The following is a 23,646-nucleotide window of genomic DNA, read 5'->3' on the forward strand; positions in this document are numbered from 1 at the left end:
AGTAATCTGCAAACAGTGAACATATGATATGTACTGCAATAAATAAAATGATTATAATGATACATACCTTAATAAAATATGGCTCAACTTAGCAGGAGTTAAGAATAAAATTAGAGCTTCGTGCTGATAACGTGTTATAAAACAAAAACAATGCATTAAAATGTAAATAAGAAGAGATAGAAAGAAGGGAGTAAAAATGATAGGCATAAAGTAGGAGATTTAATCTTTAAGTTGTTCACAGCATGGACATCCAATGTAGAAACTATTCATAACAGTAATTGAAATAAAGTACATATTTTCAGAAAAAAATTCTAATATATTAAATGGCCAAAGTGTACGAACAGGGGTACACTTGGAATTGTAAATTTCTTTAGGGATAAATTGGTATTACTTCATCCATTTCTAAAGACAAACTTTTCTCTCCGTGTACTCTCAAACTTTCTATTTTCAGAAGCCGTCGCTCAATCGATAAATCTGGGTTTGCATACTTGCTCATCCTAACGGTACATCCTTCTTCTCTTGACAATATCTCTTTTTATTTTGTTCAGATTTTTTTTCTTAGTTCACATTGTCGTTAATTTAAGCTACTTTTTTTCTTTCTTTTTCTGGGTTAAAATTTGAGTTTTGCTCTTTGTTTGGTGTTTGTTTCCTCTTCATTTGGTGGGATCTGTTAGTTTTTTTTAATGATTTTTGGGTTTCTTATTGAATTTTCTACATGCAGGTCAGTAATTTGGTCAGATTTACTCCTGCATGTTTGGAAATACATATTTAAAAATTTATTTCAGTAATGCATTTGGTTGAAGTTCTGAATTATTCTGTCCGAATTGACCCAAGATTATTTGCCATGGACAAGTCGATGTATCTGTAGTGTTTGTACTATGTGTTCTAGGGAAATGACACCGGAAAATAACGATAATAATACTGCAATAATATTATTTGTAAGCAGATACACGAATTGACTTGAATCATGTTGGGCACTGTCTGTTATTAATCCTGTATTTGTAAATAATGATTCTGGAAATTATAACGTTAGCTTATAAACGTAAATATAAATAAAACAGAAATTAATTCGAGCCTACTGAATTCACAGTGTTTCCTTAAAGAATTTAATCCCCTCCTAGTACCCAAAGTTATGGATTATTTCCTCCCAGGATAGAACGAATTACACACTGGTGTAGCGGTACTTCAAACCCCAGTGTTTCAGCGAACACAAAGTTCGGCAGCAAATCACACTTACGGATGCTTTGTTTGTAGTTTAAAACAATGCAGAACAAGGGAGGAGAACTCAGAAGTCGAATGGATATTCTGAGAGGAAGGAAATGCAATTTATAGCCAATGTTGAGCGATAAAAGAAGAGGAAATCAGATTGCTCGTTGCTTTCTATTTTCTGTCCGTTTTTTTTTCCTGTGTGTTTCAACAATTTGCTCACCATCTATTTATAGTGCAATTCCACTCATTTAGTGGAGCACTTTTTTCATGGTGGACGTGGCACCAATCTGTTATAATTGAGCATTATGTATGGTGGAATGAGCACTTGTTGCTGGAACAGATCCACGGATTTGGAATACATCCGTTAAAAACATGGATATTATTACGTTAATATTTACTATTAACATATAAATTTGGTGCAAAAAATTAATCAAAATCGATCATTTGACCAAATCCGAATTTAAATCCGAATCCGAAGCCGAGCCGAGCGAGCGACGACGACGGCGCGAGGCTTGCCTTCTTCCTAACTCTTTAAGAGCTACATGAAGTGCATTTGTATATAAACCCACCAAACTCCTTTTCCTCTACCAATGAGGGACAATGTCTCATTAAAAGGAGAGGAAAACTTAAAATTTTACTCAAAATTTTCATTTTCCTCCATTTTCCCATTCACCCTTTTTTTAATACCTTTCTATATTAAAAAGAAACTCAACAATCCCCCACATGAATGGGGAATGACTATATCACGGAAGTATGCATGAAAAACTTGTGTGATTTGCAAGCAAGGATTAATTGCATCTGGATAAGTAGGTTTCCCTTTGAACTTTCCGTAGTGAACTTATGTCGGATATACTCGGTCAATCGGTAGATTTGATATCTTTGAACCGTCGAACTTTAGTGTATACCTAGACAACCATAAGTCACACAATCAATCCCTTAACCGTCTTTGGTTCTCATTGTTGTGTTCGTTTCAGCCATGAACACTGCCTGGTTTCATAAGTGCGTAGAGAATTGGCCTTGCGAAATTCTCCTTGAAGCAGCTAACACTTCACACTTACATAGGTGATTCCTAAACGTGTCATCCCGTAGATACACTATTTGATATACCCTGTATCAAATTTAGAAATCATTAAAAAGCTTTAATGCTTTATCCTTGGTACTGAACATTGTCTCATCACGAGAATGGACCAAAATTTTTGTTGACAATGTTGAACCGTCATTAATGACTTTGTTTGATCTCCTTGAACCTAGATCTTGGGATCTCCAGTCTTCTAGGTAGAGTTACCGCCACAATGACTTGTTCTCGGCCATAGTCCCATTCCCTTCGATGATTTCTCAACTACCTCTCTAGTTAGGCCTTTTGTAAGTGGATCCGACACATTATCACTTGACCTTACATAGTCAATCGTGGTAATTCCTCTAGAGAGTAGTTGCCTAACGGTTTTATGTCTTCGTTATATATGACGAGATTTACCGTTATACATAACGCTCCCAGCCCTTCCAATTGCTGTTTGGCTATCACAATGTATGCATATTGGTGCCAACGGTTTGGGCCAAAATGGAATGTCTTCCGAGAAATTCCGGAGCCATTCAGCTTCTTCACCGGCTTTATCTAAGGCTATGAACTCAACCTCCATTGTAGAGCGGGCAATACATGTTTGTTTGGACGACTTCCAAGATACCGCTCCTCCACCAATAGTGAATACATATCCACTTGTGGATTTCGAATCAGTTGAACCGGTGATCCAATTTGCATCACAATATCCTTCAATCACCGCAGGATATTTACTGTAGTGCAAATCAAAGTTTTGGGTATGTTCTAAATATCCCAAAACTCGTTTCATTGCCATCCAGTGAGATTGACCTGGATTGCTCGTGTATCGACTCAGTTTACTTATAGCACAAGCTATATCTGGTCGTGTACAATTCATGATGTACATTAAGCATCCCAACACACGAGCATAATCCAATTGTGATATGCTTTGGCCTTTGTTCTTTGCTAATGCAAGATTCAGGTCAATTGAAGTCTTTGCAACTTTAAAGCCTAAGTGCTTGAATTTTTCAAGTACTGTCTTAATATAATGAGATTGTGACAATGCCAGACCTTGAGGAGTCTTTTGGATCTTAATCCCCAGAATTAAATCCGCAACTCCAAGTCCTTCATATCAAATTTGCTAGTTAGCATACGCTTAGTCGCATTTATGTTGGCAATGCCATTACTCATTATCAGCATATCATCCACATATAGGCAAACAATGACTATGTGATTTGGAACATTTTTAATGTACACACATTTATCACATTCATTTATCTTAAAACCATTTGACAACATTGTTTGGTCAAATTTCGCATGCCATTGTTTGGGTGCTTGTTTTAGTCCGTAGAGGGACTTAACAAGTCTACATACCTTCTTTTCTTTACTTGGAACTACAAACCCTTCAGGTTGTTCCATGTAAATTTCTTCCTCCAAATCTCCATTTAAGAAGACTGTCTTTACGTCCATTTGATGAATTTCAAGACCATAAACTGCAGCTAAAGCTGCTAACATTCGTATGGACGTAATTCTCGTCACTGGAGAATATGTATCAAAGTAGTCAAGACCTTCTCGTTGTCTGTACCCTTTGACAACGAGTCTTGCTTTAAATTTATCAATAATGCCATCATCTTTCATTTTTCTTTTAAAAATCCATTTACACCCCAAAGGTTTATTTCCAGGAGGAAGATCAACCAATTTCCATGTATCGTTGTTCAATATGGATTCTATTTCACTGTTGACTGCCTCTTTCCAGAACAATGATTCCGAAGAAGACATAGCTTCTTTAAATGTTCGAGGCTCATTTTCCAATTAGAAAGTCACAAAATCTGGTCCAAACGAAGTAGACGTTCTTTGACGTTTACTACGTCTTGGATTCTCTTGATAAAATGTACTTTCTTTTGTTTCTTCCCGAGGTCGTTTAGATCCTTCACCAAACAACTCACATTCCTTTTTATACGGATATATATTTTCAAAGAACTCAGCATTATCTGATTCTATAACCGTATTATTATGAATGTCAGGATTTTCTGATTTATGAACCAGAAATCGATATGCTTTACTATTGGTCGCATATCTTATGAAAACACAATCAACTGTTTTCGGTCCTATTTTTACTCTTTTGGGTTTAGGAACTTGCACTTTTGCCAAACACCCCCACACTTTAAATAATTCAAGTTGAGCTTTCTTCCTTTCCATTTTTCATGTGGAACGGATTGTGTTTTGCTATGGGGTACTCGATTTAGTATTCGGCTAGCCGTAAGAACGGCTTCCCCCCACAAGTTCTGTGGCAATCCAGAACTTATCAACAATGCGTTCATCATCTCCTTTAATGAACGATTCTTTCTTTCCGCAATCCCATTGGATTGGGGCATGTAAGGGGCTGTTGTTTGATGAATAATTCCATATTCTAAACATATTTGTTCAAAAGGAGATTCATATTCACCACCCCTATCACTTCTTATCATTTTGATTTTCTTGTTAAGTTGCGTTTCAACTTCATTTTTGTATTGCTTGAACGCGTCTATTGCTTCATCTTTACTATTAAGTAAGTAAACATAGCAATATCGAGTACTGTCGTCAATAAAAGTTATGGAATACTTCTTTCCACCGCGAGATGGTATTGACTTCATATCACAAATATCTGTGTGAATTAAGTCTAAAAGATTTGAATTCCTTTCTACCGACTTATAAGGATGTTTAACATACTTAGATTCCACACATATTTGACATTTTGATTTTTCGCATTCAAACTTAGGCAATACTTTCAAGTTAATCATTTTCCGCAAGGTTTTATAATTGACATGACCCAAACGTACATGCCATAAATCATTTGACTCAAGTAAGTAAGAAGAAGCTGAAGTCTTGTTATTATTGTCAACAACTATTACATTGAGCTTGAAAAGGTCCTCGGTGAGGTAACCTTTTCCTACAAATATTTCATTCTTACTTATTACAACCTTGTCGGATACAAAAATGCACTTGAAACCGTGCTTTACAAGAAGTCCAGTAGAGACTAAATTCTTCCTAATTTCGGGAACATGAAGGACGTTGTTCAAAGTCATGACCTTGCCAGAAGTCATCTTGATAAATATCTTCCCATATCCTTCAATTTTTGCTGTAGCAGCATTTCCCATAGAAAGCGTCTCTTCGGGTCCAGCAGAAGCATAGGTGGAAAATGCTTCCCTCACAGCACAAACATGGCGAGTGGCTCCAGAATCAATCTACCGCTCCTTAGGATTTCCTAACAGGTTGCATTCAGAAAGCATGACACACAAGTCATCAACATCATCATGCTTTTCTACCATGTTTGCTTGACCCCTTTTCTTGTCTTTCTTCCGAGCACGACACTCTGTAGATTTGTGTTCGGTTTTCCCACAGTTGTAGCAGTTTCCACTGAACCGCTTCTTGCTTGGGTTGTATTTCGGACCAGAAGCCTTCTTTCTCTTTTTGTTATCTTCAACAATATTTGCTCCCATTATTGTTGAATTTCCATGGCCTCTCTTTTCAGCAGCTTTATTGTCCTCTTCGATTCTCAATCGAACAATGAGATCTTCAAGGGACATCTCCTTTCGTTTGTGTTTCAAATAATTTTTGAAGTCCTTCCACAATGGAGGCAACTTCTCAATTATTGTTGCTACTTGGAATGCTTCATTGATGACAAGACCTTCAATGAAAATTCCGTTAGTAAAATTACTAAAAATTTTACTTTCAACATCAGTATTCTTTTGAAATATACCTTCAGCAAGTAGATCATGAATAATTACTTGCAATTCCTGGATTTGGGTAATAACAGACTTGCCATCTACCATTTTGTAGTCCAAAAATTTTGTAGCGACGAATTTCTTCATCCCGGCATCTTCAGTTTTGTATTTCTTTTCAAGCGCATTCCACAATTCTTTTGATGTCTCCACGCCACTGTATACATTATACAGATTATCATCCAGTCCGCTAAGAATATAATTCTTGCACAAAAAATCAGAATGCTTCCACGCCTCAATCACGAGAAAGCTTTCATTCTCTGGAGTTTCATCTGGCAGATCAAGAACATCTTCCTTGATGAACTTCTGTAGACATAACGTAGTCAGGTAGAAGAACATCTTCTGCTGCCATCGCTTGAAATCAATCCCGAAAAATTTTCCGGGTTTTTCTGCCGGTGCTAAAGTCGGTGTTCGGCTTGTCGATGCGTTGGCAGTCACCATCGGAACAGCTTGATTTCCGTTGTCATTCGCCATTTTTTCTGGACAAAAATGACACAAACAAACGTTTAAAACTGGAGTAAAAAATCACGTAGATTTTAATCTCCAACAAAACGCCACGAAGGCTTTAAAACTGGAGTAAAAATCACGTAGATTTTAATCTCCAACAAACCGCCACGAAGGTTTTACTCTCCAAACGGGAGTACACAAAAACCACAAAGGTTTTAGTTTCCAGAATAATAAAAGTAACACAAATACAGAAATTAAAATTATTAAATTCCTTAAGTTTGTTATTAATCCTGTATTTGTAAATAATGATTCTGGAAATTATAATGTTAGCTTATAAACGTAAATATAAATAAAACAGAAATTAATTCGAGCCCACTGAATTCACAGTGTTTCCTTAAGGAATTTAATCTCCTCCTAGTACCCAAGGTTATGGATTATTTCCTCCCAGGATAGAACGAATTACACACTGGTGTAGCGGTACTTCAAACCCCAGTGTTTCAGCGAATACAAAGTTCGGCAACAAATCACACTTACGGTTGCTTTGTTTGTAGTTTAAAGTAATGCACAAGAAAGGAGGAGAACTCAGAAGTCGAATGGAAATTCTGAGAGGAAGGAAATGCAATTTATAGCCAATGTTGAGCGATAACAGAAGAGGAAATCAGATTGCTCGTTGCTTTCTGTTTTCTGTCCATTTTTTTTTCTGTGTGTTTCAACAATTTGTTCACCATCTATTTATAGTGCAGTTCCACTCATTTAGTGGAGCACTTTTTTCATGGTGGATGTAGCACCAATCTGTTATAATGGAGCATTATGTATGGTGGCATTATGTATGGTGGAATGAGCACTTGTTGCTGGAACAGATCCACGGATTTGGAATACATCCGTTAAAAATACGGATATTATTACGTTAATATTTACTATTAACAAATAAATTTGGTGCAAAAAATTAATCAATCAATCATTTGACCAAATCCGAAGCCGAAGCCGAAGCCGAGCCGAGCGAGCGACGACGACGGCGCGAGGCTTGCCTTCTTCCTAACTCTTTAAGAGCTACATGAAGTGCATTTGTATATAAACCCATCAAACTCCTTTTCCTCTACCAATGAGGGACAATGTCTCATTAAAAGGAGAGGGAAACTTAAAATTTTACTCAAAATTTTCATTTCCTTCCATTTCCCATTCACCCTCTTTTTAATACCTTTCTATATTAAAAAGAAACTCAACACTGTCCTAAGAAACTATTTCAGCAATGTGAATTTTTTTCACATGATTAAACAAGCCCATCTCTATTTATTTAGAGGATATAGAAATCAGCAAAATATTAATAATAAATCCGGCAAGTTGAAAAACTGTAAAAGAAATAACTTGTGAATGACAATTTGGACGAAATGGTACTACAGAAGAAAGCTTAATAATTGCTATGATAATGGCTACATAGTTAGGTAATGATTGAACCACAAAGGTGAAGATAGATTTCCTTTCTTTTGTTGATGTTTCGGATGGGGCAGATTGTGGCTTTATATAAGCAAGAATGATGATGGTAATCTTAGACAAGTGGTTTAACACTTGTCCATGAACAAACATGCAAGATGTCACTTTTTCTCTTGGAAGGATACTTAGACAAAATAAGCCATTTATTCATAGTTACTTTGAAATATTACCACATGCAAAAGCTCTTGCCATGTACCAATTATCTAAGAGTATTTGGCTACAAGTCTTCATGCAAGAAGCCACTTGGAAATAGATAGAACACTTGTAAAATTAAAAAGACACATGGCTATTTAAAATTTTAAAAATACTACCACATGTGTTTCACCTCTAATAAGCAAATATTTTCTTTTTGTTTGTGTTTTTGTTTTCAAATTTGTAAGAAAGATTTTCTTTTTTTAATGCAAAGGGGGAAAATGGTTTTTTGCTTGATGGGATTATTGAACATTTAGATGATATATTTTAGGTAGAACAGATAGAGGGTAATAGTGTGAAATTCAAGAAATTGATTGGTTGATATGGGTCTATTCAACAAAAAAAATAAAAAATAAATTATAATATATATATTTTAAATTTAAAAAACTCTTCTTGGAGGAGAGAAAAATGTTTATCTTAATTGAAATTTGTTTAGTTTTTTGATGTATACAAGTTTGATCATAGCATAGGTATGGGATGTGAAAAGATGCTAACTTATTTGATAGTGTTTATCTACTTTCAGACTCAATTCTACTGCAAAAGATTGGTATGTGGTATATTAGAATGTGCATGACCCGTATCAAATTGCTTTACAGACTACGTATGACAAACTCTCTGTGTTGAATCCTAAAGGTATATCATTTACTGGACTACATTGGTGAACACTATGCGTGCGTTATTTGATTGCATATGTTCCATTTGTTGTTTGCTAATATTAGTGTAACTTTGTGTTAACACGAAAATAATAAATATAGTGTATAGTTTTTTCAGAATCAAACAGAATTATAAATATTACTCTAACGAAGTAATAAACTATTTGGAACAGAAATGCTCACAAACGAAGATATTGTGTTGCGTAGACTACAAAAGACTAAGGAACAGCGACTCGCTGCTAGAAATTCACGACGTCGCACTAGATATGCACAAATGTCAGCTGAGAGAAAGCAATCATTTTTGTTGCAACTGCAAGCTAAAAGAGCTGAATCAAAAAGGCGGCGACTTTCTCATCTTTCAAGTAATTCACCATTTTTGATGGAAATTGATATTCAACCTCACAAACAAAGTGCTCTTCCAATTGTTGATCCTTCATTAGCTTCTGAAGAAGGTTAGAAAAGTGTGCTGTTGTCTTACTTCTCAGTGACATCTTTATATGAAAAATACTTATATACACACATAATGTCGTATGTGTATATATAGGTATTCTTTGGTGCATAAAAATCTACAATCATTAAAGTGACTTTTAAAAATCTACAATCATTAAAGTGACTTTTTCTTTCATTTATTAGGTCATGATTCTGCAGCTACAAATATACCAATTATTGTCGATGAAGAAAATAATATGAATGGTCGCAGCTCCATCCTTGAAGTCCGTGAGTCCAAAAATAATACTTCAAATATTCCAACTGTAACTATTCCAATATTAGGATCAGGATCAGCATCAGGTGCATTTGGAAAAGTTTCTACTCCAGCAGTTACCGCAGATAGAGGTATGTATCTATCTGCTAAGGCAATAATCTCATATTACTCTTTTTCTTTTATTAGTTTGAGCTTAATTGGACCTTATAATATTATTTGAGGCTTGAATTATTTCCTTGTATTTTTAGGAAACCCATAGTCCCTATAGGTTTAGGAAAACCCATTGTCCTAATAGATTTGAGAAAGGAAAACCTATAGTCCTTGTCAAATTGGGAAACTTTTTTCATATATGTTTGGGACCTTTTGGGATCTATATATAGGGGTTGTAGTTGGGGATTCTATAGATTGTATTGTGCTTTTCTTCTCATTCATAGTGGAAAACTCTCTCTGCTTTTGCCCCGAGGATTAGGCTTAGCCGAACCTCGTTAAATCCTTGTGTTGATTTTTCTTCTCTATTTACTTTGTGTGTGATTGTGTGCTAGTTAACTCACGATATTCCGCAATAATTGGTATCAGAGCAAGGTTCAGGTTTCTACATATAATCTAGGGTTAAGATGTCTTCATCATCTTCAACAAAGTTCGAAGTAGAGAAATTTGACGGAGGTTCTAGTTTCAGTCTATGGAAGATTAGGATGAAATCGTCCCTGGTGTTACAAGGATTATGGAAAGCAGTTGATGAGGATTTTCCTGAAAATATGAAAGAGACAAAGAAGGAAGACTTGAAGGAGAGGGCTTTGAGTGCGATCTTCATGAGCGTTACAGATAGCGTTCTTCGGGAAATTGCTGAAGAAACTTCTGCAGCAACGGCATGGAAGAAGCTGGAAGATCTATATTCTAAGAAATTGCTGACAAACCTCCTCTACCTTAAAAAGAGGTTATGCAATCTCCGTATGAATGAAGGTACACCTGTTAGAACTCACCTTGATGAGTTTAATTCAATTATAATGGACCTGAAGAATGTGGATATCAAAATTGAGAGTGAGGATCAGGCCTTGTTTGTGTTATATTCTTTACCATAGTCTTATGATACTTTTGCCGATACACTGCTATATGGGAAAGACAACATTTCACTAGAAGATGTTAGTAATGCACTAAAAATCTAAAGAGTTGAAAAAGAGCTTTTCAGACAGCAGAATTGAGGGCGAGGGTCTTGTGATTAGAGGAAGAACGCAACAAAAGGACTTCAACAGGAAAAAGTCAACCGTAAGATCAAAGTCTAGAGTAAGGAAGCAACACTGTTATGAGTGTGGGGAGCAAGGTCACTACAAGAGAGATTGTCCTAAGCTGAAGGAGAAAAGAGGGAAGCTGAAAATAGATAATTCGGCAAATATTGTTGACACTGTCAATAATTCTGTCAATAATTCTGATGATAGTGACTATGTAGGGGAAGTTTGTGCTGGGAGTTCTAGTCATGGGCAAAATTCTTGGGTTCTTGATTCTGGTGCTACTTTCCACATGTGTCCACACAAGAATTAGTTTGCAACTTACAAACAAATGAGTGGGACTGTCTATATGGGAGATGATAATCCATTACCAGTATAGGGGGTTGGTAACATCAAATTGAGAATGTTCGATGGAATTATCAGAAACATTGAGTGTTGGCATGTTCATTGGATAAAAAGAAATTTGATTTCTCTTTTGACTTTGGATGATCAAGGGTATAAATTTCACTCCGAGAATGTTAAAGTGTGTAAAGGCTTCATGGTACTCATGAAGGGTAAACTACATTCTAAATTGTATCATCTTCAGGCCAGTGTAGTTGAAGGTGAAGCTGCTGTAGCTTCTGGGAAAAGTGATCTGAATCAGTCTCAGTTGTGGCACTTGCGACTTGGCCATATGAGTGATAATAGATTGTCTTTGTTGAGTAAGCAGAATTTGCTGAATGGGTACAAAAATCAAGTTTTGAATTTTTGTGAAGATTGTGTATTTGGTAAACAGACAAGGGTAAAGTTCATCAAGAAGGGCCGAGCACAAGACTAGAGACAAATTAGATTATATACACTCTGACTTGTGGGGTCCAAATAGAGTTCCCTCCAAGAGTGGTGCCAGGTATTTTATGACTTTGATTGATGATTACTCAAGGATGGTGTGAGTGTATTTTTTGAAAACAAAAGATGAGGCATTTTTGACATTTGTTAAATGGAAGACGATGATTGAGAGGCAAATGGAAAGAAAAGTTAAGCGTCTTCGAACTGACAATGGGTTGGAATTTTGCAATTCTGAGTTCGATAATTTCTGCAGCAGAGAGGGCATGGTGAGACATCGCACTTGTGTCGTAACACCACAACAAAATGGTATTGCAGAACGTATGAATAGAACACTTTGTGATAGGGCACGAAGCATGCTTTCACACTCATGTGTTAGCAAAGATTTTTGGGCTGAAGCAATCAATACAACTTGTTATTTGGTCAATAGATCTCCATCCACAACTATTGAGTTCAAAACTCCTTTTGAGGTATGGTCCGGTTCACCTGTTGATTATTCAAATTTAAGGATATTTGGTTGTCCTGCTTATGCTCATGTGAGGGATGGAAAACTTGAGCCGCGGGCAAAGAAGTGCATATTTCTAGGGTATGCAACCGGAGTGAAAGGTTATACGTTGTGGTGCACAGATCAAAAGACTCCAGGGCTAAGTATCAGTAGGGATGTAACATTCAATGAATATGCCTTACTGGACAGTCAGAGGGAGAAGACAATAGCATAAACAGATTGTGGTGTCAGTGACCGCATAGAGCTAGAAATTGAATCTCCACTAGCTCAGCCCAATAGTTCTAAAGTAGAGGAAGTGTAGAAGGTGCAAAATATTGATCAAGACGATAATGTTGATGCACCTGCGCAACAACAACCATATAACATTGCAACATGCAGAGAGAAGAGAGTGATCAATCGACCGCAAAGGTTTGCAAACGTAGTTGATGGGAATCTTCTTGGATATACGAATCCTGTGGGATTTGCTTTAGTAGTTGCAGAGACCGCTGATGCGTTTGAGCGTTATAGCTATCCAAAAGCTATTTCGGATACAGAACCAAATCGACGGATTAGTGCTATGGCTGAAGAGATTAAGTCTCTTAACAAGTTTAGGCGTTGCCTAGCCTTCGTTGATGCGTGCGGAAATCAATAGAGCCCTTGCGAGGGCTGAGGGCAAGGTAGAGAGACGTTCCTGTTGATGAAGAGAATTCAAGTTTGTTATTTGTGGCTTGAATTATTTCCTTGTATTTTTAGGAAACCCATAGTCCCTATAGGTTTAGGAAAACCCATTGACCTAATAGATTTAGGAAAGGAAAACCTATAGTCCTTGTTAAATTGGGAAACCTTTCTCATATATGTTTGAGACCTTTTGAGATCTATATATAGGGGTTGTAGTTGGGGATTCTATAAATTGTATTGTGCTTTTCTTCTCATTCATAGTGGAAAACTCTCTCTGCTTTTGCCCCGAGGATTAGGCTTAGCCGAACCTCGTTAAATCCTTGTGTTGATTTTTCTTCTCTATTTGCTTTGTGTGTGATTGTGTGCTAGTTAACTCACGATATTCCGCAACATATAATTTGATACAAGCTCAACCTTGATGAATTTTATGAATTCAAGAAGGAAAAAGAAATTGAAAATTTTCTTTTTTCTCCAGATTAGTTAGCCACATCTTCTACTTTTAATTTAGTGTTTTCCTTAAAACATAAATTCGGGTTCCTGATATTTAATATTTGATGGAAGATCAAAAATAAAAAGAAAATATTAGATGGAAGATAAATACGACCAATCAAAGTAGTAGTTTGTTCCAGCTTCCCGAGCTGTCGAGTTGACAACTCCCATGTTCCTATTCAAATGCGGTAATAAATCGAGCTTTCTTTCTTCTTTTTTTATAAATATTTTGAGACCTGAACTGTTTTGTGGAGCTAGGTTAACTTGCAACGCTATTTCTTGTATCCTGCAGTTTCCTTTAGCCCTGTTAGTAGCATGGTTGATCTTGTCATCATTTGCAGGAGCCTCTGCTGTGGCAGTCCAACCGTTTGTTGGGACCAATACTCAACAACCTAATAGAATGCCACATGGTGAACTTAATTCGATCACTAAGCCTGAGCGGAGTCTTGCACTGCGATTTAAGAACTCCAATCTTTGGAAAGTATTTGAATCTATGAATGAATTCGCCAAACTTCCACAAAGTCCACACTTTTCGCCCTTTGCACAGTATGAGGAGGAGAAACGAGAAGAAGCAGCTTTACAGCAGATGATAAAGTATGTTCTTATCGTTGAGAAGATTCCAGAGTTAACAATTGCTGAACTTAGTCATTCAACTCTCATTAATGACATGCTTGCATCTTTCAAGGACTTGGAGGAGTATGGATTTGATGTAATGCCTATTAAACGGCATCTGAATGATTTGCTGCTGGAGAACGAGAAGAAAGCTCAGCTTCGAGGCAAGTTGGAAGAAGTAGAGGTCAGAATCAGAAATCACAATCTTAAGAAAGCGAAAACTGAAAATGAGATTGACAAGATTGGTATGAAGATAAAAGATTTAGAGAAAGAACTTATGTCAACCAAGGACGAATACATTTTAGCCAAGAACGTGAAAGAGACAAAGGATCGCGATATCATGGTATTGAGATCTGAAAGGGGTGTCATTTATGATGATATTCGTCATCTCCAGGTAGATAACGAAAGGATAGTAGCTTCAATGAAGCAAACCTAGTATTTGTTTATATGGGGGCAAATACAATTTCAGTTTTTGTAAATACTGAACTTCAATGTAAATATTTAGGGTGAAAATCAGTTCCCCCCTCCAACTTTGATCAAAATGGTTCAAGCAACAACTAGCATGCTACATAGTATTGTTGATCTGCTATAAGTACCTCCCTAGAAGTAGAAAATTCAACTCAACTTAGAAGAGATTGATCTATCAAAGTCTAGAGAAACAGATATGGGACATGGCTAAATTAAAAAATATAAATTACCTAATCCAAAAGCGCATTTATCCTAATCTTGGAAGGACTAAATTAAAACCAAATTCTATCGCCAAAGAGTTGTTAGTTTGGACAGTTGTTTTTATCTAGAACTAAGTCATTGTAGTCTATTACATATTGAGGGACAAGCACCGCGCTGTCTAACCAAAATGACTTGTTTTATCATTAGTGTGTAAAAGTATCCACTTGACGAGATTAGATCTAATTCTCTTCCAATTATTTTTGGATATACAAGAAGGAAAACCTTTATCTGAAACATCTTTCTAATGTGATTACTTATAACAGTAAAGGCAGGGCAACCTGGTGCACAAGGCATCTTGTATTCACACAAGGTCCAAGGAAAGGCCGCACCCCAAAGGGTGTGATGTAGATAATCTATACTAATTCAAGCACTAGTGACTGCTTTCACCTATAAGTCACAATGCTCCCTTTCACTTGTGACAGCAAAAGTTTTGTTATTTATTGTTGATCTTGACGAAGGAACCACTAGAAGAAAAGGATATTAGCGTATTTCATACAAAGTAGATAAAAGATGAGTTCACCACAACAATAAATCTGAAATATCTATCCCTCAACGATTGAAAGCTTGGCTAAAGAAGATAAGTTTTCTCTAAGCATTCAGAGAGAAATTTACCATTGAAAATAATGTCCCTACAAATCTAAACGTAGTGTAGAGACAGAAGACCTAAATAAATGACCCACCTAAATATGTATTTGCTCTGTAGTAAAAGCAAAGTTATGGGGGACCAATTCATGTAACATGAACATAAGATCTAAAAGAACATGGAGCCACCCCACCATTTGCAGCTGGAATAGATGTGGACACTTTAGCTCTTTATTATCTTTGTCGCCTCCTCCGCCGTTCTATTCTTTTCTTCTTTCTCTTCACCTAACATCAATCCTCTTATATTTATGATTTTTCCTGTTTTTCCAGCTAGGGAACCATGTTTTTATTAACATTAGATAATACTAAGCTAAGCTGACAGAAATATTACATACACAGACTTAAAGAGTACTATGTTTTATGCTATTTTTGAAAAAGCTCTATCTTGTGGTGTGTTATTACCTGCATTAAAGAATTCACTTTAAGTTAAGGAAGTCTAAGTTGGCATTTCTACTTCGGTAAAAAAAAACTGATGCAAGAGAAAATCAAGAACTTTTTTCCCAGACAGTTCAGGTATTTGTTAGATCTTTAGAAATGGAAAGTGAGTATTGACAACTGGATACATTCCAAATCCACCAACCAATCTCTCATGATTACTGAATCATGGGGGTTGGTTGAGTGCCAACCAGATAGTATTCATGTATTTGGCGTTTATCTGTTATTATTATTGGACTGAGATGGACTTACATGGAGCGACATCGACAGTGATTATTTATGTATTCGATTCTTAACTTGCTTGAGATTGAGGCGTAGTGTTGTCGGTTTTATCAGCTTTTATCTGAATAGTACAAATATACTCCTCTGCTAGTTCATTAGTTGTAACTGTATGCATATTTTTTTTCAGGGGGTGGGTGGGGAGAACCAGAGTCAGAACTTTAGTTACATGGACAGCTCTTTAGACTATTTTTCTCAGGGACAGCTCTTTAGAATGCTCAAAAAACAGCGATGCTGTAAAGAGTATTATTCATTCCTTCTATAATGATATACAAATGATTACAGAGTTACAACTGCGCACACTAAATTTATCAATGAAAATAAAAACAAAACAAGACCAGTTTTGACAGCCCATTCAGCATTATGCCAATCAACGCCAGAACAAGAATCCGATTACCAAAACCTTCACCTACACCTTTTTCTTTCTTTTTCTTGACTCTTGAATAAATATTCTCAAAATATATAATTTCATGTACATTGTTTCATAATCATACTTTAATGCCATCATTATTTATAGTATTAGGGCGGTGATTAGCATCGAGTAGATTCTCCAGTGATCTGGCTTTTCTATTTCGAGACCTGCCAGCCTCCTTCAGTAGCTCAGCTAACCTCTTCTTTTCATCATCGACGTCTGGATTTGCCGTCCCTAGCTTTTCCTCTCTCACCCCAACAATGTATTCCAGTATTTCGATAGCTTCATCCAACCTGCAAAGAGCATCAACATCATCAATGCAGCTGGAAAACCGCTGAAGACATGATCTGACCAGTAAATCAAGAGACATATATTACAGCATCGTGATTCATAACAAATAAGAAAATCTTTGTGTTGTCAATAAATACTTCTACACAGATGCTTTCTCCTAGCTACAGAAAATAAGCACTGGTGTTGATTAGTAAAAATTTCGTTAAATTTTAGCCCACCTAGTCTAGCATGCAAGATCGTAAAGCGGCAGAAAAAGTTCAAACATATTTCAGGTAATACAAAACAAGTCAGCTGTTTAAGTTCTCAAAAGCATAACAAGTATAACAACAAGTAACTAACAAAATAATATGGTGCTACTACAAAGGAATTGCAAAGTTTGAAGATGCAGCATACCTGCCAACAGCATCATAAGTGCCAGCAAGGTTGCTATACACTCCCAATGTTTCGGGGTGATAGGGCCCATATTCTTGCTCCAAAATGCCCCTTGCTTCTTCAAACAACTCGACTGCCTCATTTATCGCATAACGCTGTACACAAGCAAGCCCCATTTGGTTAAGGGCAATTCCGAAGAAGGCTGATTTCTTCTCTCCACTTGCTCTGAGCTTTGAAATTGCATTTTTAAAGGAGTTATAAGATTCAGAATATTTTCCTAACATATAATAGATTACCCCCATTTGGGCTTCAATTCCCGCTATGGTATTCTGCTGCCCAGGGGCATTGTTATAAATCTTTAGTGCTCTCTGTAGCAACTTGAGCGCCTGATCAAGCTCATTCATCGACTCATAAATGGCAGAAACATCTGTAAGACCACAAGCAATCTCCTCTGGAGCAATCCCAGGTATGGGCTTCCCATATATCCTGAGGGCATTCTCACAGTATGACTTTGAGTCCCTTAGCTTTCCCGTCCTGTTGTACAAGTCGGCCAAACGGACAAAAACGGAAGCAACAGCAGGATGGTTTTCTCCTTTGCTAGACTTGAGAGCTGTGAGTGCCTTTTGGTAAGCAAAAATGGCTTCATCATACCTGTTCAGAGACAAATATGTGTCTCCAATGCTACAATCAACAGATGCCACTTCCGCTTCTTGCCCATTGGCCACCATCGCCATACTGGCCAAAACAAGATGCTCGAGAGCAGCCTCATGGTCTCCTTTTGACTCACAAATTAGTCCCATCAGCCTCCTGTCTGCTGCCTCCTCTAAGGAAGGTGGTGAACCATTCTCTTTATGTATGTCAAGAGCCAACTGACAAAGCTTCTCAGCTTGATCAAACTCCAAAGCCTGAACATGAGCTTCAGCTAGATATCGACAGGTCTCACCGACTCTGGGGTCACTATCTCCCAACACTTGCCTTTGTATTTCCAGACCGGTGGTGTAAGAAATAATTGAGTTCTCAAGTTGGCCCAACATTGCATAAGTATCACCCAATTGCATGTAACCAGCAAATTTGGCAAGGGCATGTTCTTGACCTTCTTCAACCACCGGAATTTCCAACGAGTGCTCTAGCAGTGGAATGGCATCACTGTACTGGCCCAAATTGCAGTATATTGCTGCAGTCACATGCAAACACATGACCACATCCAAACTAGGCTTTCCATTGGCACATTTCTCAAATGACTTTGCCGCTCGATGAGCCAAGTCAAGAGCCTTATGGGGATTATCCCCACCAGAAATCAAATCTCTTGCTTGCTTAAGAAGGAAAGGGCCAAGGTCAGGATTGTCTAAACCGGAATCAGATGAATCCTCAGTTCCATTCTTCAATTTTGACCCCGAAGCAGGTGAACTCTTCTTACTCCTTGATATACCTCCCACAACAGCCTTCCTAGAATTATTTTCATTTTTCTTTTCAATGGAAGGTTTCCTCCCCTTTGGATTCGATTTTGCTGAAGTTTCTGATTCCAACTCCAACTGGGAGGGTGTCTTGGGTTGCCCTGAAGAAGGGGTCTTTGCACTCGATGATAGGGAATTATCCAACTTCACGTCAGAAGAGGTTTCCTTCTTAGAGCCAGAATTGCAGAGAGATTCATCACTCTCTGGCTTTTGCACTTCCTCATCCTCCTCAATTATCTCCACTTCCCTCATTTCTCCGCCCACAAGATGGCGAAGCTCTGAGTCAATTCTGGATTCATCACCATCTGATCCATAACTAGGTCTAGATGGAGATTGATCAGAGCTTTGCATCTCACACACATTCTCATAGAGCTCCTCAATGGAGGGCTCAACCACCCCATCGGCTGCATACTCCGCGCCCCCATTCGGAGGATTTTGAGGAGTCAAAGCACCCTCAGGGGACTCATTCACAACTGCCTTCTCTTTCCAAGGTGTTGAATTTCCATTTTCCTTCAATTCTTTAACCTCAACTTCTTCATGAATTTCATCCATAACAACCCCGGGCATCTTCAAGACCACAAAATAAACAAGCACAGCACCTCCTACAAATTAAATAAATTACCTGCAAATGCAAACTCTTTTTCGGTTAATTCCTGAGCAGATCCAGCATATGCATCATGTTCTATGATATGCCACAATAAGTTGACCTTACAACCTTGTCCACACACAAGACAACATGGATAAAAACTTAATCTTTTTAACAGATCTTACCATATTAACAAACGCCAGCTACAGCAAGAATCAAGACAAAAGAAGCATGAAATAAAACAATCCATCTAAAAGCAAGGACCCAATTCAAAGCAAAGGCAGTAATCACATATAAATGGAACAGAAAGTGAATTGAACACAGGTTGACTACTAACAGCCAACAGAAAAAAAAACAGAGAGAATAAGAGAAAGAGTCATACCTTATTAGAAAGAACCCATAAGAGGGGGGCAGTAAAGAGGAAGTGCTGCTCAGAAAGTTATATAGGCAAAAAAATACAAAGTGTGAAGGAAAAAAAAATTCTACTATCCTATTGGTGGGGCTGGAATCACAGTGTTTGATGAAGAGGATAGAAAAAGATGGAATGTGGAGATTTAAGAAAAGAGTGAGGACATAGTTGGAAAAAAAAGGGAATTAATATTAATATAAGTAGAAAAAAAAGGAAGAAGGGAGGTGAATAATTATTTAAGGTTAAAGTTGCAGAGGTGGAATGTCAGAGAAAAGGAGAAGGCGACTTCTCCCCAAACTTTGGTCTGCTACTGCCGCTCTGTTTCCAACTGGGCTACCTCTATCTGGGTCTTTGCCACGTGGCGATGAGTAAATTGGCCGATTTACCCCCTTATTTTTTCAGGAACTATAACAAATACAGAATCACCGTTTTGAGTTTTGACAAATTAATTTAGTTGATGATATATAGTACGTAATAGTTTAAAAAATAAGTTATCAAAAATTTAAATTTACTGCTATTGCTTCAATCAGTATAAAGGGTATTCCGATGCGCAAAGAATCCTGTATTTAAGGGCCGCATTCCAAGAATGTGATATAAACCGTCTACCATGATGCAAGTATTAGTGACTGATTCCACGGCTCGAAATGATGACTTATAGATCACACAAAAATAATTTAATTGTTTCTCCAGTGCTCTTGTTATTTAAATGATAAGTTCAAGAGAGCTACAAAATAATTTAGACAAATATGACTATGATTATTAAATAGAATTTGCACCCAAAAAAAAAAGAAACTGATAACATAAACGGGTGGTAGTATTGCATCAAAACTTTTGAAAATTGATAAAGAATTATCAACTTGCCTAGACCGACAAGAGTTTAATAATGATTTATAGATAGTTAATGCATTGTGATTTGCGTTGGAATTAGTCAAATATAGAAACTAGTGTCCAAAAATAATTAATGTATGATACGCCTGTTATATGACACTTTAAAGGGGCTGTGGGAGGGGTAAACAAGTAATTTTATCAGCTGAAGATCAATTTGCCTTTTCTTTTCTTTTTATTTTATTTTTGCATTTTTTTGAGTTCAAATGGGAGGGTAGTGTGTACGCAGACCTTACCCCTACCCTAGGGTAGAGAGACTGTTTCCAAATAGAAACCGGACATCCTTCCCTCCAAGAACATCCCACCTTGCAAGAGACTCGAACTCACAACCTCTCGGTTGGAAGTGGAGGTTACTTACCATCAGTGCAACCCCTCCGTTGGTGAGTTCAAATGTTTCATGTCATGATAAAATAAGACTAGGGTTTGAAGTACCTTCTAAGTTTGTCTTACATTTGCATGCCCATCGTCTTGTCTTCCAAACCTGTTAACCTTCGGTGGTTACAATTCAGCTTTTTCTCCTTTGATTTTTTTTTTTTTTGTGTGTGTGTGGATATATTGTCGTTTTGTTAATATTCTCTCCAATTCCAAATGTTAATCATTTGATATACTGAATTTGTTTTTAAAATATTAAACCTTTTTAAAAATAGCAAGTTATGTTTTAGATTTGCGCTTAATGTTCTTTTCTTTTCCTAAGTCCTTAACGTTCTAATTGGCGTAATATTAATCTATCTATCTATATCTATCTATCTATGTATATCTATAATTATTATAAAAACACGAATGTTTTATGTTAAATATTGAACGACTAAAATATTCCTAAAATATCGATCGACTTTTATACCCTTTTAGTCTTATTTTACCATATCTTTATTGTTTTTTTTTTGTAATTTAAGAAATATCATAGTTACTTTCTAAAAGAACAAGGATTCGTAATATAAAGTCAACTTTTTTTTGGTTAGAAATATAAACTCAAGTTAATTTCTAAAAGAATTCATATCCTTAGTAGTTGACTTACTTTAGAGTTAGACAAAGTACGAATTTGAGTAGGAAACATATATTACACAAGTCACATAATGCTTTACACGAAACAACATAAAAGATTTAAACTTCCAATTAGATTTTTATGTTGCTAAACTCTTTTCATCACAAATACAGGTAGTCTACATAATTTTATCCATGTTGTCTAACCATTATTATTTTTCTAATCAATTTCTTGCAAAAAAAATAGTAATAAATTAATATAATGTGATACCCATTTACATATTATTTTTGCAGTATAAAAGACAAGAGGGGTTGTTCTGATGGTAAGCAACCTTCACTTTCAACCAAAAGATTGTGAGTTTGAGTCTTCCCAAAAGCAAGGTGGTAAATTTTTGAAGAAAAGGATAATACGTTTCTATTTCCTTTTTGGGTTTGTTTAAGAAAAAGGTGACGATATTCTCTCAATTGAATTTTTGTCGGGAGAGAATGATCAAAGCTTTCGTGAAAATTTGTCCGTGTGAACTTTTCTTGATTTTTTCAATACTATCTTTTTAAATTTCAAAATATATAATATGATATTCTTTTGTATGGTTTTATTTTTTTATTTTTTCTCTTTATTTATTTGTTAAAACTAAAACAAAGAAGAAGATATTGTCTCTCTGCTGATTAAGAAATTGTAGAAAGGGAGGTCATTAAGTAATTTTTTTCTTTCTCTGTTTTATTTTATTTGAATTATCCATAAACTTTATCTATACTTTTCTTCTTTATTTTATACAAGTGATTATGGTCAAATAATCTAATCTCCTTAATCATTTTGCGCTAAAACTCACGTAGATTTGTACAGCAGAAGAAAACTTAATTATGTTATGTTGGAGATGGTGGTTCTAATGGCGTTTCTCTCAAAAGTTCTACTGTGGTTCAAGGTGGTTAGTTGTCTTATGTTTATCAGATGTGGTTGTTTGGTCTCATTACCAGATGTGTTTATCAGACATATATCAAAGATAAATATTGAGCTAAAACTTCAGCTGGCTACTTGGGCTCAAAGCTTCAAATATACTAGTTGGGCTCTACACGTTTTGGGTCTGTTTAGAAGAATTGTATTGAGTAAGTTTTTTTTTGTTAGCTGTAAATATTGATTCCATATTTATCAGTTTGTTATAAGAGAGCAAATAAAATAGGGACAGGTGGATAGGTTAGTTATACATAGATTCCATTCTTTCTTATTTATATAGGTGCACTGTACAAATAACATTCATTCAATATACACAGAAAACTTTTTCTACAAGTTTTTCTTTCAATTCTGTCATGGTATCAGAGCAGGTCTGATCTGCTCTAATATTCTTCTTCTCCTAGCTCATTTTTTTTACAGGTCAAATTTTCAAAATATAGCTATTTACTACAACAATGTCTACTGAAGCTCAGACCACTGATGTAGTAAACCCAGTTACTCCGACTGCAGCTACATCTATTGCAGTTGGTTCCACTACAACTGGGATGGTTGATTCTGGTCATCTATATTATCTTCATCCCTTAGATTATCCAGGGATAAATCTTGTTTCTTCAGTCTTCAATGGAAGAGGATATGGAGGTTGGAGGAGAGTTGTTGTCATAGCTCTTTCAGCCAAGAACAAACTAGGATTAATTGAGGGATCCTTAGTTGTTCTTGGTGTTGAATCTGGTCTTCAAAGGGTCTGGGCTCGTTGCAATGACATAGTACTCTCATGGCTACTCAACTCACTCTCCAAGGAGATAGCAGAGAGTGTCTTGTACTCACAAAGTACAAAGGATCTTTGGAGTGACCTGGAAGATAGGTTTGGTCAGACAAACAGTGCAAAGTTGTTCCAACTACAAAAGGAATTAAGTGTTGTTGTGTAAGGTAATTCTAGTGTATCAGGATATTTCACAAAAATGAAGAGCTTATGGGATGAACTAGATGCACTAAAAACCTTTTCTGCTTGTGTTTGCGAATGTGAGTATGGTGCTAAAGCAAAGAATTTCAAGGTTCACCAAGATGAGAGACTGCTTCATTTCTTAATGGGTCTAAATGACACTTTCATAGGATTCATGACCAATATCCTTTTGTCTTCTCCCCTGTCTTCAATTGGACAAGCATATTCCTTAGTTATCCAAGATGAAAAACAGAGGGAAATTCATGCTACACCCGTTTATCCAGGAGATGCTGCATCTTTCATTGCAGCAAATCAGTCAGAGGGGTCAGAAATACAGTGAATACAAAGGAAATAAAGGAGGTTTTGAAGGAAAGAAAGTTTTCATTATCTATGCTTACTACAAAAAGCCAGGACATAACATTGAGAAATATTATAGGATTCATGATTTTCCTGCAGATTTTAAGTTCACAAAATAAAAGAAATTT

General features: G+C 36.5%; 3 protein-coding genes across 6 annotated transcripts; 2 read left to right on the top strand and 1 right to left on the bottom strand.

Annotated features, from left to right (window-relative positions):
• The first annotated feature begins 400 nt into the window (after positions 1–400).
• On the top strand, positions 401–14,339 carry LOC107818873 (DUF724 domain-containing protein 1-like). Of its 4 annotated transcripts, none has more exons than XM_016644933.2 (5): positions 401–503; positions 8,657–8,766; positions 8,960–9,238; positions 9,420–9,620; positions 13,527–14,339. In XM_016644933.2, the coding sequence occupies exons 3-5, from the start codon at positions 8,962–8,964 to the stop codon at positions 14,231–14,233; spliced, it is 1,185 nt and encodes a 394-aa protein (XP_016500419.1). In that variant the 5' UTR covers positions 401–503; positions 8,657–8,766; positions 8,960–8,961; the 3' UTR covers positions 14,234–14,339. The 4 variants fall into 4 exon arrangements, with proteins under 4 accessions (XP_016500419.1, XP_016500424.1, XP_016500418.1 ...); XM_016644938.2 differs by lacking the exon at positions 8,657–8,766 and having other exon boundaries at positions 403–503; positions 13,527–13,779; positions 13,871–14,047; XM_016644932.2 differs by lacking the exon at positions 8,657–8,766 and having other exon boundaries at positions 403–503.
• Positions 14,340–16,090: 1,751 nt separating this feature from the next.
• LOC107818875 (protein KINESIN LIGHT CHAIN-RELATED 3) lies at positions 16,091–19,719 on the bottom strand. Its single transcript, XM_016644939.2, has 3 exons — positions 19,380–19,719; positions 16,979–19,033; positions 16,091–16,587 (listed from the first exon to the last, which is right to left on the bottom strand). The coding sequence occupies exons 2-3, from the start codon at positions 18,976–18,978 to the stop codon at positions 16,371–16,373; spliced, it is 2,217 nt and encodes a 738-aa protein (XP_016500425.1). The 5' UTR covers positions 18,979–19,033; positions 19,380–19,719; the 3' UTR covers positions 16,091–16,370.
• Positions 19,720–22,676: 2,957 nt separating this feature from the next.
• Positions 22,677–23,147, top strand: LOC142182341 (uncharacterized). Its single transcript, XM_075256610.1, has one exon. It carries the CDS (start codon positions 22,677–22,679, stop codon positions 23,145–23,147), a length of 471 nt encoding a protein of 156 aa, XP_075112711.1.
• The last annotated feature ends 499 nt before the right edge of the window (positions 23,148–23,646 follow it).

Source organism: Nicotiana tabacum, chromosome 6 (genome assembly GCF_000715075.1).
Source record: "Nicotiana tabacum cultivar K326 chromosome 6, ASM71507v2, whole genome shotgun sequence".
NCBI classification, from domain to species: domain Eukaryota; kingdom Viridiplantae; phylum Streptophyta; class Magnoliopsida; order Solanales; family Solanaceae; genus Nicotiana; species Nicotiana tabacum.

What these genes read in the sequence shown, in the direction of transcription:
- LOC142182341 (XM_075256610.1), top strand. Translation starts at nt 22,677, where the DNA reads ATGTCTACTGAAGCTCAGACCACTGATGTAGTAAACCCAGTTACTCCG.
- LOC107818873 (XM_016644933.2), top strand. Translation starts at nt 8,962, where the DNA reads ATGCTCACAAACGAAGATATTGTGTTGCGTAGACTACAAAAGACTAAG. An exon ending in TTCATTAGCTTCTGAAGAAG is followed by an intron (nt 9,239 to 9,419) that starts GTTAGAAAAGTG and finishes TTCATTTATTAG; the next exon opens with GTCATGATTCTGCAGCTACA. An exon ending in AGCAGTTACCGCAGATAGAG is followed by an intron (nt 9,621 to 13,526) that starts GTATGTATCTAT and finishes CATCATTTGCAG; the next exon opens with GAGCCTCTGCTGTGGCAGTC.
- LOC107818875 (XM_016644939.2), bottom strand. Translation starts at nt 18,978, where the DNA reads ATGCCCGGGGTTGTTATGGATGAAATTCATGAAGAAGTTGAGGTTAAA. An exon ending in ACTTATGATGCTGTTGGCAG is followed by an intron (nt 16,588 to 16,978) that starts GTATGCTGCATC and finishes TGCTCTTTGCAG; the next exon opens with GTTGGATGAAGCTATCGAAA.